General features: G+C 38.8%; 1 protein-coding gene across 1 annotated transcript in view; it reads left to right on the top strand.

Moving 5' to 3' along the window:
- The first annotated feature begins 335 nt into the window (after window positions 1-335).
- LOC101994499 (desmocollin-3) overlaps window positions 336-15,238 on the top strand; it is a 25,782-nt gene continuing 10,879 nt past the window's right edge. Inside the window, exons 1-8 of the mRNA XM_026783608.1 lie at window positions 336-414; window positions 2,165-2,364; window positions 3,240-3,359; window positions 4,855-5,010; window positions 6,185-6,329; window positions 8,661-8,827; window positions 11,809-11,943; window positions 12,331-12,516. Coding sequence (XP_026639409.1) covers window positions 360-414; window positions 2,165-2,364; window positions 3,240-3,359; window positions 4,855-5,010; window positions 6,185-6,329; window positions 8,661-8,827; window positions 11,809-11,943; window positions 12,331-12,516 — 1,164 coding nt within the window. The 5' untranslated portion in view covers window positions 336-359. The remainder of the gene's footprint in view (window positions 415-2,164; window positions 2,365-3,239; window positions 3,360-4,854; window positions 5,011-6,184; window positions 6,330-8,660; window positions 8,828-11,808; window positions 11,944-12,330; window positions 12,517-15,238) is intronic.

The raw sequence follows: 15,238 nt of genomic DNA, 5'->3' as shown, positions 1-15,238 counted from the left end.
ATTTGTTTACTTAGATCAATTTATTTTCTTGTGTAAATACCCTGGTTAGAAGCTCTATTATAATATCACATAGAAGGCATGGAGTAGGCATGATTTTCCAACAGTGAAGGAAACATTTGATTATTCTCACTTAAGCATGAACTTAGTCAACTTAGTTGCTAGTTTGCATAGATACTCTTTGTTAAGCAAGTTCTTGTATGTCACTAGGATGTTGAGTCCGTTATTATCAATGTAAGGAAGAGTTTGTCCATTGCTTGTTCTTCATTTACTGAGATGACCATGTAGTTTGTATTTTCTGATGAATTAATGTGATATTTTAAAATTTCTAGGTCTTCAGTTTTGTTGGTGAAGCCTGTAAAATGGTGACATTAAATGTGCCTTCGACACTAGAGGCTGACAAGATAATTGGAAGAGGTGAGCACATTCTGCACAGCTGCTTTGAAACAGATGTGGAGTGTCCCTAGTTTGTGAGAAGGGTAGTGTGTCATCTTTGCCCTCTGGAGCTAGTCTACATTGACTTAGAAATGGAGACAATTATCAAACACACCTTTTTGCCCTTATATCTGTTGGATTTGATGGTTAACTCTAGTGTGAGTTTTCCAATCCACGTTTTTTCAATCATTAATCTTTGAACAGTTTAAAGTATCACATTCTTAACACTCTGAGTACAAGAATCACATAAATATAGGTGAGTATTGAAGAGAAACACTACTGCAATCCTTGATTTGAAACTTAGATTTTACTTATTTACTTTGTGTTTGTTTGTGCGCGTGTGTGTGTGTCTTTGTGTGTGTGTGTGTCACGTGTGTGTGTGTGTGTGTCTGTGTCTCTGTGTGTGTCGATCAGAGGACAACTTGTTGTATTTCGTTCTTTCTTTCTACCCTGTGAGTGCCAGGGATAAACTTGGGGTATCAGACTTTGCAGCAAACACCTTTATCCATGAAGTCATCTTGAGAGCCCTGGAGCAGTATTCTGATCAGTGTTACACCTTTACTGAGAAGTGTAACAAAGCTTACCATTCTCCTCTGGACTGGACATAGTCAGTCATTTTAAACTGTAAACCCGAAAAACTGAATGACCTTCAGTTTCTCCCAGAAGCCGGGCAGTTCTGCCCGGGTGGTTTTGCTTGTTTGTTTGTTTGTTTTGAATGTGGGTTTGAAGAAATTAGAGGAAACAACCACAAGTTTTGACTTTTTTTTAAAAAAAAACTAAATACTTTTTCAAAAATATGGAAATGGCCTTTTCAACAAAGTGTTCAATCAGATTAATTTCAGTTTTTCTACTGTGAGGAAGAAGAAAAGAAAGATGTAATTAGAGGTAGCCTGTTCCTCTGGGAGAAAAAAATCAGACAAAATCATTCAGCTAAGTATACAAAGATCAGAGAAATAGATCGTTATCTCTTAAAACATTAAAAATGACACTTCCGTCATTTTGTTAAGTCTGCCCATGACAGACTCAGGTTAAACAAAGATACAACGCAAAGCAAAGGGCCCCAAGGTGAGGTCATTGTTTGGGCATTGTCAGTTTGATTTCTGTAAAAGCAGATGAAGAACGGGATGGGAAACAGTTGTGTTTTGATACTTAAAAAGTCATCACCTTTTATTAGGAGGCAAAACCCCACATAGGAAAGATGCCATGTGGCGTTCCCATAGAGGCCCAGGGGAAGCTTTGTCTTTGGGGCTGGAATGTACCACAGTGCTATGGGAAGAACTCAGGGATTGGTTTTCCTTACTTGACTGTCAGCCCATATGTTCCTCTGTTCTTTGTGTTTCTCTATGTGTCTTCTGACTATAAGCAGGTGCCTCTGAAGACACTGTCAGTGCATTGTTGAGGGAAATTCCACTGTGTTGATTCAGGTGCACCTTGCGGGTGTGTGGCTCACTTTTGTCATGAGAGCTATGTGTGCTAGTCTTCGGTGGACAATCATTTCATAAGCCTACTAGAAGCTTGTTAACATTTAAAGCTTCTTTTTCAACAAAAACATACAGTGAAGAACCATCACTGTTAATTAAAATGAGAGTATTATTTTTAAGAATGAGAGAGGACTATTAAAGTATTCTACTAATGCCAGCTGCTTGGCTTTCGTGCACGGAGAGTATTTTAACATATATGTTTCCTTAATGCATGTGTCTCCACCTGACAACTGGAACATTTCCGCGGGCAGTTGATTTGAAAGAGTGTCTCAGCTCTGCTGATGGAATCAGGCCAAGCGATCCCGATTTCCGAGTTCTAGATGATGGGTCAGTTTATCCAGCCAGAGCTCTTGTGCTGTCTGGCAAGAAAAGATCATTTACCATTCAGCTTTCTGACTCAAAGACACAGACACAGAAAGAGATCCCGGTAATGCTGGAGCACCAGAAAAAGGTATGCAAAGCACAGTGGACATTCTCAAGCATGGGGCTTTTTCTAGTAACATTTCTTCCCCTAAAAAATAGTATCTTTTATCTCCCCTTCTGTCCCCCTTCCTACCAGCCCTCCCTCCACCATTCCATTCTCTTCCTTCTCTGTTGTCCTGTTTTGATCCTATTACTTTTCTTCTCTTCTTCCATTCGTTTACATTGTCTTTTGTTTCTAAACTTTCTCAATACCAGTTAAATGCTGGCTTAGGTTTTTCTGGTGTTAAATGTAATGATATCCTCCTTTGTGAAGCCTTTGTCTAGCTTTGATTTCTACCTAAGACAGTTGTGTTCCAGGGTTGGTTTGAGACCCCTTTCATCACAGCCTTTAGGATTTCTTATTAGTGCAAGCACTTACTCATGAGAAACAGCGTTGTAAATGTAGTCACAAAATGATGGGAGATTTCAATTGGCCTACACCTAATCTATGCTAATAAATTGATGGCAAGGTTAATTAAATGACTGCTTAGTACTTTATTGAATATTTAATAAAATTATTAGTTGTTAATAATTACCATGAAACCAAGTGTCTCCCTTTGCTACATGAAATAAAATTATTGCTTCTAAAGCATCTGGTGGAACATTTTGCAATGATAGAAATATTCTAGAATGTTCTGTTATCTTCAGTGTCTGGTGCAGTGACTTGGTTGCTGGGTGCTTAACATAAAATTAGTGCAAAGAAAAGATAGTTTTCCATTTAAATTAATTTTAGTTAATGCAGATCATCCCATGCCTAGTGACAGCCAGTGGCACCATATAGGACAGCGCATGTAAAAGGAGCAGAAAGGGACATACATTTTTGACTGTGATGCTCCTGATACTTATTTTCTCCTTTAAATTCAGGTCCTGAAGAAAAGACATACCAAGAATACTGTCCTCAGGAGAGCCAAGAGAAGATGGGCACCCATTCCTTGCTCGATGCAAGAGAATTCCTTGGGTCCCTTCCCATTGTTTCTTCAGCAGGTGAGTGTTCTTTCCTTCTTTGTGTGGTCCAGCTAAGTGGAGGGTCTGTTTGACTCAGATGTAGCAAATAGTTAAGCACTGAAAAAAATAAGTAGAAGCCAAGGCAGTGGTGGAACATGCCTTTAATCCTAGCACTTGGGAGGCAGAAGCAGGCGGATTTCTGCGAGTTTGAGGCCAGCCTGGGCTACAGAGCAAGTTCCAGGACAGGCTCCAAAGCCATACAGAGAAACCTGTGTCAAGAAAAGCCAAAAAAAAAAAAAGCAGATATGACTAAAGTTGCTGATGAAATACAACACAATTCAAATGAATAAAATCTGAAAATGACTGATGTGCTAATGGTGTAGGACAACTACAGCCTTTGCATGCCTTTAATTACTTATTTGGTGATTTATAAGATGGTTATTGGGTATCTGTATCTATTACATGGTGTTGTAGGTACTGCTATATGCACTGGAGATGGAAAGAAATTGAATCCTGGTCTTCAGAATAGCTCCATTTCACTGGAATTCTAGAAACCGGCTTTAACAAGGGAGATGCTCACTCCTCTCCGGTGAATGTGTTCACCAGTGAAGCAGTTCTAGAGTACTAAGAGAGCATCGAGAGCTAAAGCGTCCTCTTTTCTTTCCTTCATGGAAGGGGCACTAGAAGTGAGATGAGATCTCAATATGTAGCCCATGCTGGCCTCCATCTTGTGATCCTGGTGCTTCAGTCCCACAAATGTTAGAACTATAGACTTAGCTTGGTCACCTTTGCATGGTCAAAATGGTTATCCCTGTGTTCAAAAGTAAGACTGCTTGCTTCACTCTATAGAGCCCAAATCGTCACGAATCTTCACTATTTGTTCACACAGTCGATTAGGTCATAATTATTTATACTATTACTTATATTGCTATATTTTGTTACTATATTGTTTTATTGTTCATATTATTCTGTGTATTTTTTGACTGCCCTTGTGTAGCCATGCTTAAGTGTAGTCTCCATAGAGTTTCTTTTTTTTTTTTTTTGTTTTTTTTCGAGACAGGGTTTCTCTGTGGTTTTGGAGCCTGTCCTGGAACTAGCTCTGTAGACCAGGCTGGTCTCGAACTCACAGAGATCCGCCTGCCTCTGCCTCCCGAGTGCTGGGATTAAAGGCGTGCGCCACCATCGCCCATCTTCCATAGAGTTTCTTCCCACCATCTTTGGACTCAGCTGTAAGGAAAATGGTAGGGAAGGGTCTGCACCATGACTCAGTGGTAAAGGTACTTGCCACCATGCCTGACACCCGAGTCCTGTCCCTGGGACCCACATGTTGAAAGGAGAGACTTCATTCTTGCTAGTTTTTCTCTGACCTCCATACATGTACTATGGCCATATCCCTACCAACTATATTATATTGCTTTTTTCTGCTGAAATAATTTCATTAAGATTAAACTATGCAAAATACTTATGTACATATATCACAAATTAGCATTTAAATTGAATTTTAAGTGCTTACTTCTGTGTATTTTTCTTTCAGGTTCAGTCTGATGCAGCCCAGAATTACACCGTCTTATACTCAATAAGTGGGCGTGGAGTTGATCAAGAACCATTGAATTTGTTTTTCATAGAGAGAGACACTGGGAATCTGTTCTGTACCCGGCCTGTGGATCGTGAAGAATATGACGTTTTTGATGTAGGTGCTTTATTAGTAAATATGGCCCTATATTAATGAACCGTCTGTCTCCTGGGACCTCACCTGCTCTTTTCTTCCTGCATTATCTTCTTAGAGGGTGTTGTAAAGTCAGAAAACAATAGCATGCACTGTGCGTTGGAATGCTTGCTCAATCCTTTATCTCAGCTTTGGTTAGGCAACCCTGAAATGAAGCAAAGAGGTTTAATTGTTTGTGAACATAAAACTCAGTGCAGGCAGCTGTAAGAGTTGGGTTCAGCTTGTTAGACATCATCTCTGTTTACTAGAACATTTTCAGTTTTCCAGACAGATTCACAGCTGAGCTTCCGCCACGGCTGTTGCCTTTTTCCCATGTATGCTACTCTCTGATCATGTCTGATAAGCAGATAAAGGAATAAAAGTGAGAAACAAAGCCTAAGTAAAGGGCTAATAGCTCAGTTTTCGGGTCTGGATAAGTGTACACTCAGTGGGGCACTGACTTCAACAGGTTCCGCAATAGTACAGAATGTGCTTTGCTCTCATGAACCGAGTTCAGCAAGAAGGATCCCATTGGGAAGATGGAGTCTGTTTCTAGAGGACAGAAGAGGTGCAGAGGAACCAATCTGACTGATGTCCTCATGTCACATTCTTTGCTTTGGGCTATAAGACATTCAATTTGATGTAATTACATACTGAGCAGAACTAGATTCTGTCTGATCTTGCATTTCCTTTGGTTAATGATCAATGAAGAAATTAATAAGTGTGTTTTGTAAAAAAAAATCTGTTTAAACATACAATCTATGGGGTATGCAATAAGAATCCAGAAACAAGATTGGGAGGTTGCTTTTCAGATAATGCAGATTTTTTTTTTCCAATGGCCATGAATTGACCATCTCCCAATGAACCTTACTGATGACAACAAGATTAAAGACTGTGACCTGAGTCACAAGTACACCCGATGCCTCAAAATAACGCATGTGTGACTTCATCTCCATCTTCTCTACATTCTGCCCTGTTCTTTGTCTCAAACAGAGCTGTTTCCTCCCTGTCCCGGGGACTGTTGCTTTAATTATCTCAGTGTGGAGCACTGGTGGGCTAGCTTTCTACTGAAAGGGCTTCAGGGAAGGGTGCGGAGCATTTGTCTCCCCTGTGCTGTGATGTTGTCTGGCTGCTGACGCTGACTGTCTCTCTTCCACAGCTGATCGCCTATGCGTCCACGGCGGATGGCTATTCAGCAGACCTACCGCTCCCATTGCCCATCAAAGTAGAGGATGAAAATGACAATTACCCTCTCTTTACAGAAGAGATTTATAATTTTGAGGTTCCAGAAAGCAGTAGACTTGGTAAGACTGTTTCTATGCCAAACATGTTTGTGTATATTTTTGAGACAGTGAGACTTTTTATTTTTTTTGTTTTATTTACATTGTGTGGGTACATGCATACATTTGTGTGTATGTTTGTGTGTGTGCTTGTGTATTCATGTGTGTGTGCATGTGAAAACTAGATTACAATCTCCCCTGTCATCTTCAAGTTACAACCTACCTTGTTTTTTGGGAGAGTGTTTTTCTCAGTGGCCTGGAGTTGGTCAAGTAGACTAGGCTGGTGGCCACTGAGTGCAACAGATCCACCCCTCTCCGACTCCTGCTCTATGGTTCTGAGTACAGCATCATCACCAACTTCTTTCTATATGTGGATCCTGGGGATCAAACTCAGGTCCTTGTGCTCACAAGACAAACATGTTTTTCAGTGGACGTTTCTCCCCCATTGGAGTTTTTATATTCATGGCCAGTCAATCATGAGATAACACAGATCTGGGACCTACTTACCAGAAAACATTAGTCAAATCCCATCAATTCTAATCAACGTGCCTCTTACCAGATACTACAGAAATTTCTGGTAAATGTGACACTAATTATTAATTATGGAATGCAGCCATTAGTCCATTAGTCAGACTTTGTATGCTGTTTGTAATATGCATTGTTTGGTTTTTATCATATCTTCCTTTTCAAGAGGACCCATAGGGTAGAAGGAACAGTAAATACAGATGTAGTATAGATATTTCAGAGGGACTGTGGGAAAGTATTAAATGATAGAGACAGGGAATGCAGTTTTTAGGTTCTTTTTAAATGTCTATTTTCTTGGACTACTTAATTACATATAATTTAGAATACATATTAGAATAATTTGAAGGACGCATAGGTCACACAGGTTCTATCCTAAGCATTCCCCTTCAACGTGAAAGAAAATTGTTTTATTTCTGTGGCATTGTCTTATTTTGATTTTGAGGCTTGCATTGTGAAGTGTGCACACCACCATAAGGCGAGACTGGAGACTCTGTTATAAAAGATAGCTAATATTTTTTCTGCTAAGATTTCTGGTCGTTGCTTGTGTCCTTACTGTATTATACCTGAGTTTCCTTTTCTTGTGTTACTGTGACAATTTGATTTGTACAGTGTCAACATCCTGTTGGTGAAGTTAAGATGAGCAGTTTAGCGTTTAGGAAACACACTTTCTCACACATGCTCTATTTTAAAGTCACTGAGAGAGGAGTCGTGGCTGCTTTTGAATTCTCTCACTGGTATACACACACACACAGACACACACACACCATGTCAAAAGAACATGAGATGTGTGTATAGTGTGTGTGTGTGTGTGTGTGTGTGTGTGTGTACTTCTAAGCCTCATGGCTCTATGGCCCCATTGCATTTTTCTGGTTTCTAAGAGAAACAATTGACTTTGATTGTTCCTTGAGATGAAGGATGAACATATAGGCTTCCATTAATCTGGGTTACTTGAAGCACACCTAACCATTAGGTTCTTACTTATCTATGTTGTAAAGCTCTTGAAGGAAGACAAATCAAAATAAATAAAATCAGAGTAGACAGAGCAAAACAGCGAGCAAGAAAGAGACAGAGAGAAATGTCTTCAAATGAGTAGAAGATTAAAGGAAAGGGTGAACTAAAAAAGATCACCCTGAGGGCTTATGACATAGCACAGCAGGTAAAGGAACTTGCCATCAAGTCTGATGACAACAGTTGGTTCCTGGGACAAATATAACAGAAGAGAACTGATTCCTGGAAATTGTTCTCTAGGCTCTATGTACATGTTTTGGCATATCCCCCAATAAATTAATAAATTAAATTAAATTGAAAAATAAGTTTCATCATTTACATAACTATACTAAAATGAGTCTAAACAATTAATTAAATCTAATAGACTGAATTACTTTAGGAGACATGTTTTATGTCTCTAGTTGACTTATTATTGCAATATGTTGGAATTCATATTGAAATTATTTTAACTTTGTTTATTTGCTTTGAGATGGGCCTTATTATACAGCTCAGGTTGATCTCAAATTCCTAATCCTCCTGCTTCAGTCTCCTTAGTGCTGGTAACACGAGCATAACTCCTGTACTCTGCTCTGAATTAACTCTTGACTGACATATAATTTTTGGTAATTTACTATCAAACATTTTAATTTGTGACTTCAATGCCAGGATATTTGGCTTCTCCATCAGGAGTCTTCTTTCTAGATCCTGTTTAAAGCTGTGACCCATCTGAGTAGACTCACGATTTAAATAAGGTTTCTGCTATCACTCTGACATGATGAAAAGTGTAGATAGCAAACCCATTGTGGTGTTCTGGAAGTTCAAATTTGCTTTTTGAACATATAGGTACTGTGGTGGGAGTGGTTTGTGCTACGGATAAAGATGAACCTGACACGATGCACACGCGCCTCAAATACAGCATCTTGGAGCAGAACCCACGGTCACCTGGGCTCTTCTCTGTCCACCCCGACACCGGTGTCATCACCACTGTCTCTCACTACATGGACAGAGAGGTATTGTCCTTACTATAGAAAGTCATTTCACTGTGGGTTTAATTCTCTTCCCACTTGCTTTAACTTGCTATTCTGTTTTATTTTATTTGAATGATTATAAGAAAATATGAATTCCTGAAATGTTTCATAGTTTTTAAGCATTATTTCTATTTCCATATGTAAAGAGAAACCTTAAGAAATAGAGTCTGATTGCTGTTTAAAAAAGAGGATGTAATGGGCTTCTCAGGAAAACTATTGCATATTATCTTATTTCCTTTAATGTGTGAGGTTACTTGGTTCCAGAGCAGTAAAGGCTTCAGTAGTCACGAAAGGTGATAAGGCTTAACTTTTTTGGTGACTGTTGTTCTTATCCTGACCCCTATTCAGTCAGTCTACCCATCTGTGGTTTTTAAATAGGAAAGTATTATTTGGGAGAAAATTAAATTTACTAGTAATAGCATGTGGTCACATTGCAGTAATTTTACTCAACTTCTTTATATGAATATTATCTGGTGTTTAAAATTATTTACTTGAATTATTAGGAAGGTATAATAAATAGCCAATCTAGGTAGGAGAAATGTGATAGTTAGAAAAATTGATTGGTTCGCCAAGTCCAGTTATTTCAAGAAGTTTTTGAATCTTTTGTTATTATTTCTCAATTTGGTCAGCCTGTTTAACCCAGAGCCAAGCATTACCCACTGAAGAAGATGAGTCCCATGTACAAATCACTTTATTGGGACAAGCCCACAGCCTCCAGTATAGCTAGGACAGTGCACCTACAGTGATTACTACGGCAAGCACAGAAGAACCAATGGGGTGTGACCCCAAAGCAAAGAGGAGAGAACGTGGGAATCTACAGAAAGGAATGCAAATGAGTACAGAGGTTTTCCAACAACCACTTAATTTTGTATGTAGTAAAGTATGAAGCAATACTGTTTTAGTTGCAAAATACCAGATAACAGCAATTTAAGGACAGAGGGATTTAGTCCCAGCGTATAGTCCATCAGGGCAGGAAGTCATGGTGACAGGTCCCCTTGAGGCGGCTGGGCACAATTGCTCACAGCATAGAGGGGGAAATTCTGCTCTTCCACTCTTCTTCTGTGCTGCCCAGGGCTCGTCTGTGGAGCTGTCCTGCTGCCCACATTTAGGTCGTCTTCCCATCTCAGTTCACCCAAACCAGTAGCTCCCTCACAGACAGACAGACCTGGATGCTTTTTCCATGGAGAGTTTAAATTCTATTAGGCTGATGGTAGAGATTAATCATCATAGCAACAAATGGGAAAGTTGTAAGACATACTATGGACATTTCTAGTATGTAAAATGGGTATTTTAATTAGTTGAAAACAGGGCTTTCCCTTCTCTTAGAGTCAAATTGACGAGGTTAAGCAATATGACATAATTCAAGACCGTAAGACTTGATTATTCTCCTTTTAAAGGCCCAAACTCACAGACCTGATCCGTCTTCAGGTTGCAAACTCAAATGTTGTGGGACTCTGTGGGGACAGGCGCTTTGCGCAGAGCAGCATAGGGAGTGAAGACAGGGATGAGCAAAGGAGGTAACAGGGAGGTTAGATGAACAGCACAGGCTACCAGAGTGTCCAGGACTGCTGACGGGTGCCTCACTGGGAGAATGCTGATTCTAGTGAGAAAGCGGGGCACAGAAAGGGAGCCTGAAGGAGGAGAGGAAGACTCCAGAGGTGAAAAGAAGTAACGGAAGGAGTGGTTGTAGAAGAGTAAAACGAGAGAAGTCAACACTAGTGACTGTGTCTCTGATAGATCTCTTCCTGTCCTGGTCAACATTTCTTGCCCAGAGGTTGTCTGTAACCTCCCGATGGCCACATTTAGCAGTCTCCCAGTCCCCACACTCAGCATATATTAAAGCCTTTTACCATGGATTGATGGTTCTCATCTTGGTCCTTTGTCATTGGCATATTAATACTCTTTGCTTAGCTTTCTTGTCGCTGTGCCTCATCATGTCTCAGCTCTTCTCGTCATAACCTCTTCTGCATGATTCTATCCATCCACCTGGAAGGGTGCCTACCCATCACCACCTTCTGCCATGAGGGATGGACCACACAGTTAGGTGTTACTGCTTCTTGTTTATTAGATCTCATTAGGAAATAAAATCCTATGTGTGCAAAAAAAATCCTCCAAACAAACAAACAAACAAACAAACAAACAACAAACCTGTCATGTTCCCAGCCGTCCTCATCCTCCTCTGTAGTATTGCTGCCCTTAGCAAGCTGTCTTGTTCTGGACTTCCCATGATGGCTGCTGGGGGCCTTGTCTACCTACCTAAATAATGGCCCACTCAACCTCCTTTTTAGCTCTTAAGTGAATAACTGATTATCAAATCCTACTCTACTCTAACTCCCAAGTACATTTCATCTCTTTTCCCCTTTGCTACTGTTTTTTACTGTTTCAGGTTTGGACCACTTGTCTAATGTAGAGGTGTAGGGGCTCCCTACCTGTTCACCATGACACTAGGTTAGGTTACTCTAGACCAGTGGTTCTTAGTTTTCCTAATGCTGCGAGCATTAATACAGTTCCTCATGTTGTGAGGACCCTCAACCATTAAATTATTTCCATTGCAACTTCATAACTGCAATCTTATTACTGTTGTGAATTGTGTAATGCAAATACCTGTTTTCCGACAGTCTTAGGCAACCCCTGTGAAAGGGTCATTCGACCCAAAGGAGGTGCGACCCACAGGTTGAGAACTACTGCTCCAGACAATGCTAACATTTTTCTGAGTATTTTAAAATTCAAATGTCATTACTCTGTACTCCATCTCTGACTTTTTTGTTTTCTGTTAGAAACTGTCTAAATTCTCAGTATGTCTCTTTGTAAAGTGTTACCTTTCCAGAATTACCTTTCTCTACTAAATTTTAAAAGTATTCCCAAACATAGAAATCAAATAAAAACAAGCAATGTGCAACACAGGTTTCATTTATGAATCTAAACAAGTGTCTGAGTCAACTAAATAATTATTTTACTTTCAGGTTGTGGACAAGTACACACTGATAATGAAAGTCCAAGACATGAATGGCCAATTTTTTGGACTGATCAGTACATCAACTTGTATCATAACAGTGCAGGATTCCAACGACAACTCACCCACGTTCAGACAAAATGCTGTAAGTTCAGAACACACAAATCTGTCTTTGTTTTTGCTTATTTCAGTTTTCTAATGTGGTTTATCAAGTTTTTGGCATGCTTTGAGGCAAGTGTTCATTTCTGAATAAAACTGAAGTTCAAATAAACTACACATCTACACATGACTTCTGTTTCCAGATGTTACGATTTATGTTATCTACTCTTGTTGGAGTGAAATGACATCAGTCAACATATGTAGGAAATAGTCTTTGTCTAACAGTTTCATGAAACAATACTCTCTGTGATCATGCTTTTAGGTAATCTGTGTAAACACCATGACGACAAAGTTCTTTTGAAATTAGGAAACATTTTACTTTGTGGAAGTTTTCTATAGTAACTACATTTTTTAATGTTTTCTTTTCCTCCAGTACGAAACCACTGTGGAGGAGAACACATACAATGTGGAAATCCTGCGCATCCCCGTGGATGACAAGGACTTGGTTAAGAGTGCCAACTGGAAGGCAAATTTTACCATCTTAAAAGGGAATGAAAACGGGCGCTTCAAAATCACAACGGACCCAGCGACTAATGAGGGTGTTCTGTGTGTTGTGAAGGTAAAGAGATAAAGAATAGGAACTTTGGGCCACTTAGTGGCTTCATCAACTAGACAGTTTCAGATCCTCTACTAGCCAAGTTGGTTAGTCTGATGGTTCCCATGTGACGCCTTTCTCTCTTTTCTCCTGTGTATGCCAGAATAAAGATCTCCACCTTTGAGGCACACCTCCCACCTTTTCTTTACAACTCACATCCTTGGGCCTTGGTCTATGTCTATAAGAGATACACAGGGTTTTTTTTTTTTTTAATGTTTCTGTGTCTATTTGCAACTCATGTTCTTTAGTAGGTATTCCTGGTGTAACTTAGAAGCCCCATATTCATCTCATTATCTCTAGGATATATGCCTGTTATCTTATCCCTAATAAGCAATACCTAGGGTGAATACAGTATTACATAAAACAGAACTGAATGGATGTATTTTATTGCATATATTGCTATTTGATTGCATGTTGTATTCTTGGTTTCAAGCTATAAGGGCAGAAAGGTCTTTTTTTAAAAATATTTATTTATTATGTATACAATATTCTGTCTGTGTATATGCTTGAAGGCCAGAAGAGGGCACCAGACCCCATTACAGATGGTTGTGAGCCACCATGTGGTTGCTGGGAATTGAACTCAGGACCTTTGGAAGAGCAGGCAGTGCTCTTAACCACTGAGCCATCTCTCCAGCCCCAGAAAGGTCTTTTTTTGACATGAACATTTTTTTTAAATTATTTCTAGCCTCAAATAAAAAGATAATAGTGTCCTGTAGATGGGTATTATGTCTCTTCACTGAGTAAGGGCCTCTTATCTATTGATGAGAATATAGTGTAATCTTGCTGGTTTAGTTGTTTTCCTATGTGAGAGTTCTAAGGGAGATGTCAAGACCTGGAAGGTTCTGTCTAGATGGGAACAGTCAGATATACAGTCTCAGTATCAGACACTATTTTTTGCATGACTCTGCTTTGCCATTGGTTCACATTTGCTATATTTCAGATAAATAGAATACAAAATTGTCTTCCCAGCAAACCTTAAATGTATTAATTTCCATTATCTATAACATGACAATTTCAATTATATTTATAACTATGTGTGTAAATACATAGAATTTTAGATTGGGCATAATTTATATTACTACATTTAGTGAATACATTTAGTAGCTAAAAATAAACAGTAGTTATGAACTGTGCACATTGTCATGACAGGCAATGGATGAGACTTTTTTAAGTATAACTTAACTTTAGATGTTGCTTCTCCTTTAGGACGAGGTATTAATATCCCAAACTCATAATAATGATAATGGATAATGATAAAATAAGCAACTTTATGGTGATAGAGGCAAATCAGTTCCTGAAAGGCAAATATAGCAATTATCTATCCTAGAGTGAAAATCTAGTTTATAACTTCCCACATCGGTGATCTTTCCATGACACCACACCCCAGTAAGTTCATGGAGCAGAATGGCCACATCCTGGTGAGTTCTTGCACTCTCTACTCACAGAGCCCAGCTATATTTCCAGTCCACATCTGGCTAGTAAACCAACCCTGACAGTAAATTGCTATTTACCAAATAATAGTCATATCAAGTGCTTATCTTGAACTATCTCATTTAATTGGCTTAAATGAGAATAGAGTATTTGTTATTCAGCTTAAGAATCAATAAATTTGTTACTTACTTTAATAAGTAGACTATTCATTAATTTAGTTTAATACCTCACACAGACACGTGAGCATGCACATCAGCACACACACATGCACATATGCCTAAGCAGTCTTACTCACCTGTGGTAATTTGCACAAAGTCGGCCTGTGATCATAATATATTGTATGAAAAACTATTATATATATAATAAAATATATATATATTTGAATGAATGTATGTATTTCTACCCAAAAGGGAAAAAAAGGAAATGAAGTAGTGATCTGATTATACTGAAAGAATGCTTCATTTTCAATACCTCATTTTGCATTGTTCATCAGGATCACATACTAGAGATATACTTTAATCCTTCTTCTGTACCTGGAGGGGAAGAATAACTGGTAGACTGAATCAAGAATTACTTGGGTATATTTCTCTTAGTTGTCTAGAGCTTGTCAGTTTGTTTTGATCCGTATAACTTTGAGTGGAAAAAGTAGAGATCTTGGTGATTTTTATATGGAAGGTCCTGAATTCTACCTCCAAGATTTTCCAGGGAGTTTGTTAGCACTTCTATGCACATGTGGGATGTTTATGAATAAATTTTTAGTGTAATGAAGCAAACATATGCCTTAGTGTGGAGAGAACTTGTATTCCCTACCTCATTGACTTTGAGCCTACAGAGCTGGCAGGAAGATATTGCAGGGCTGTAAGAAGCTGCTCGGGATCATACAGCTGCATTCAGCCAGAGGTGCCATGGTTACCTGCATGCCCTTCACTTCCTCATTCCTGAAGTTGTCCTTGTTTCTGTATGGCCACCCCAGCATATGATTTATGAGATTGTCCTTGGAAGCATCAAACAAACGGATCTTCATACTTCTTGCTTCCTGAGATAATCATAAAAAATATTTTCATATGGATGCTATAGGTGCTAAGATTCAACAATATTTTTGACTTTTTAGAAGATGTATGAGTATTAGTTTCTCACCCTATTGATATGTAGGTGCAAGGACAGTATGAAAACTATTTTATTTACCATTTAAAAATTATATATATAAATATAAAAATTATATATATATATATAAATTATATATATATAAAAATTA

Source organism: Microtus ochrogaster, chromosome 18 (assembly GCF_000317375.1).
Source record: "Microtus ochrogaster isolate Prairie Vole_2 chromosome 18, MicOch1.0, whole genome shotgun sequence".
Lineage (NCBI taxonomy): Eukaryota > Metazoa > Chordata > Mammalia > Rodentia > Cricetidae > Microtus > Microtus ochrogaster.
The sequence above is the reverse complement of the archived record's forward strand: the minus strand, read 5'-3'. Positions and strand labels throughout refer to the sequence as shown.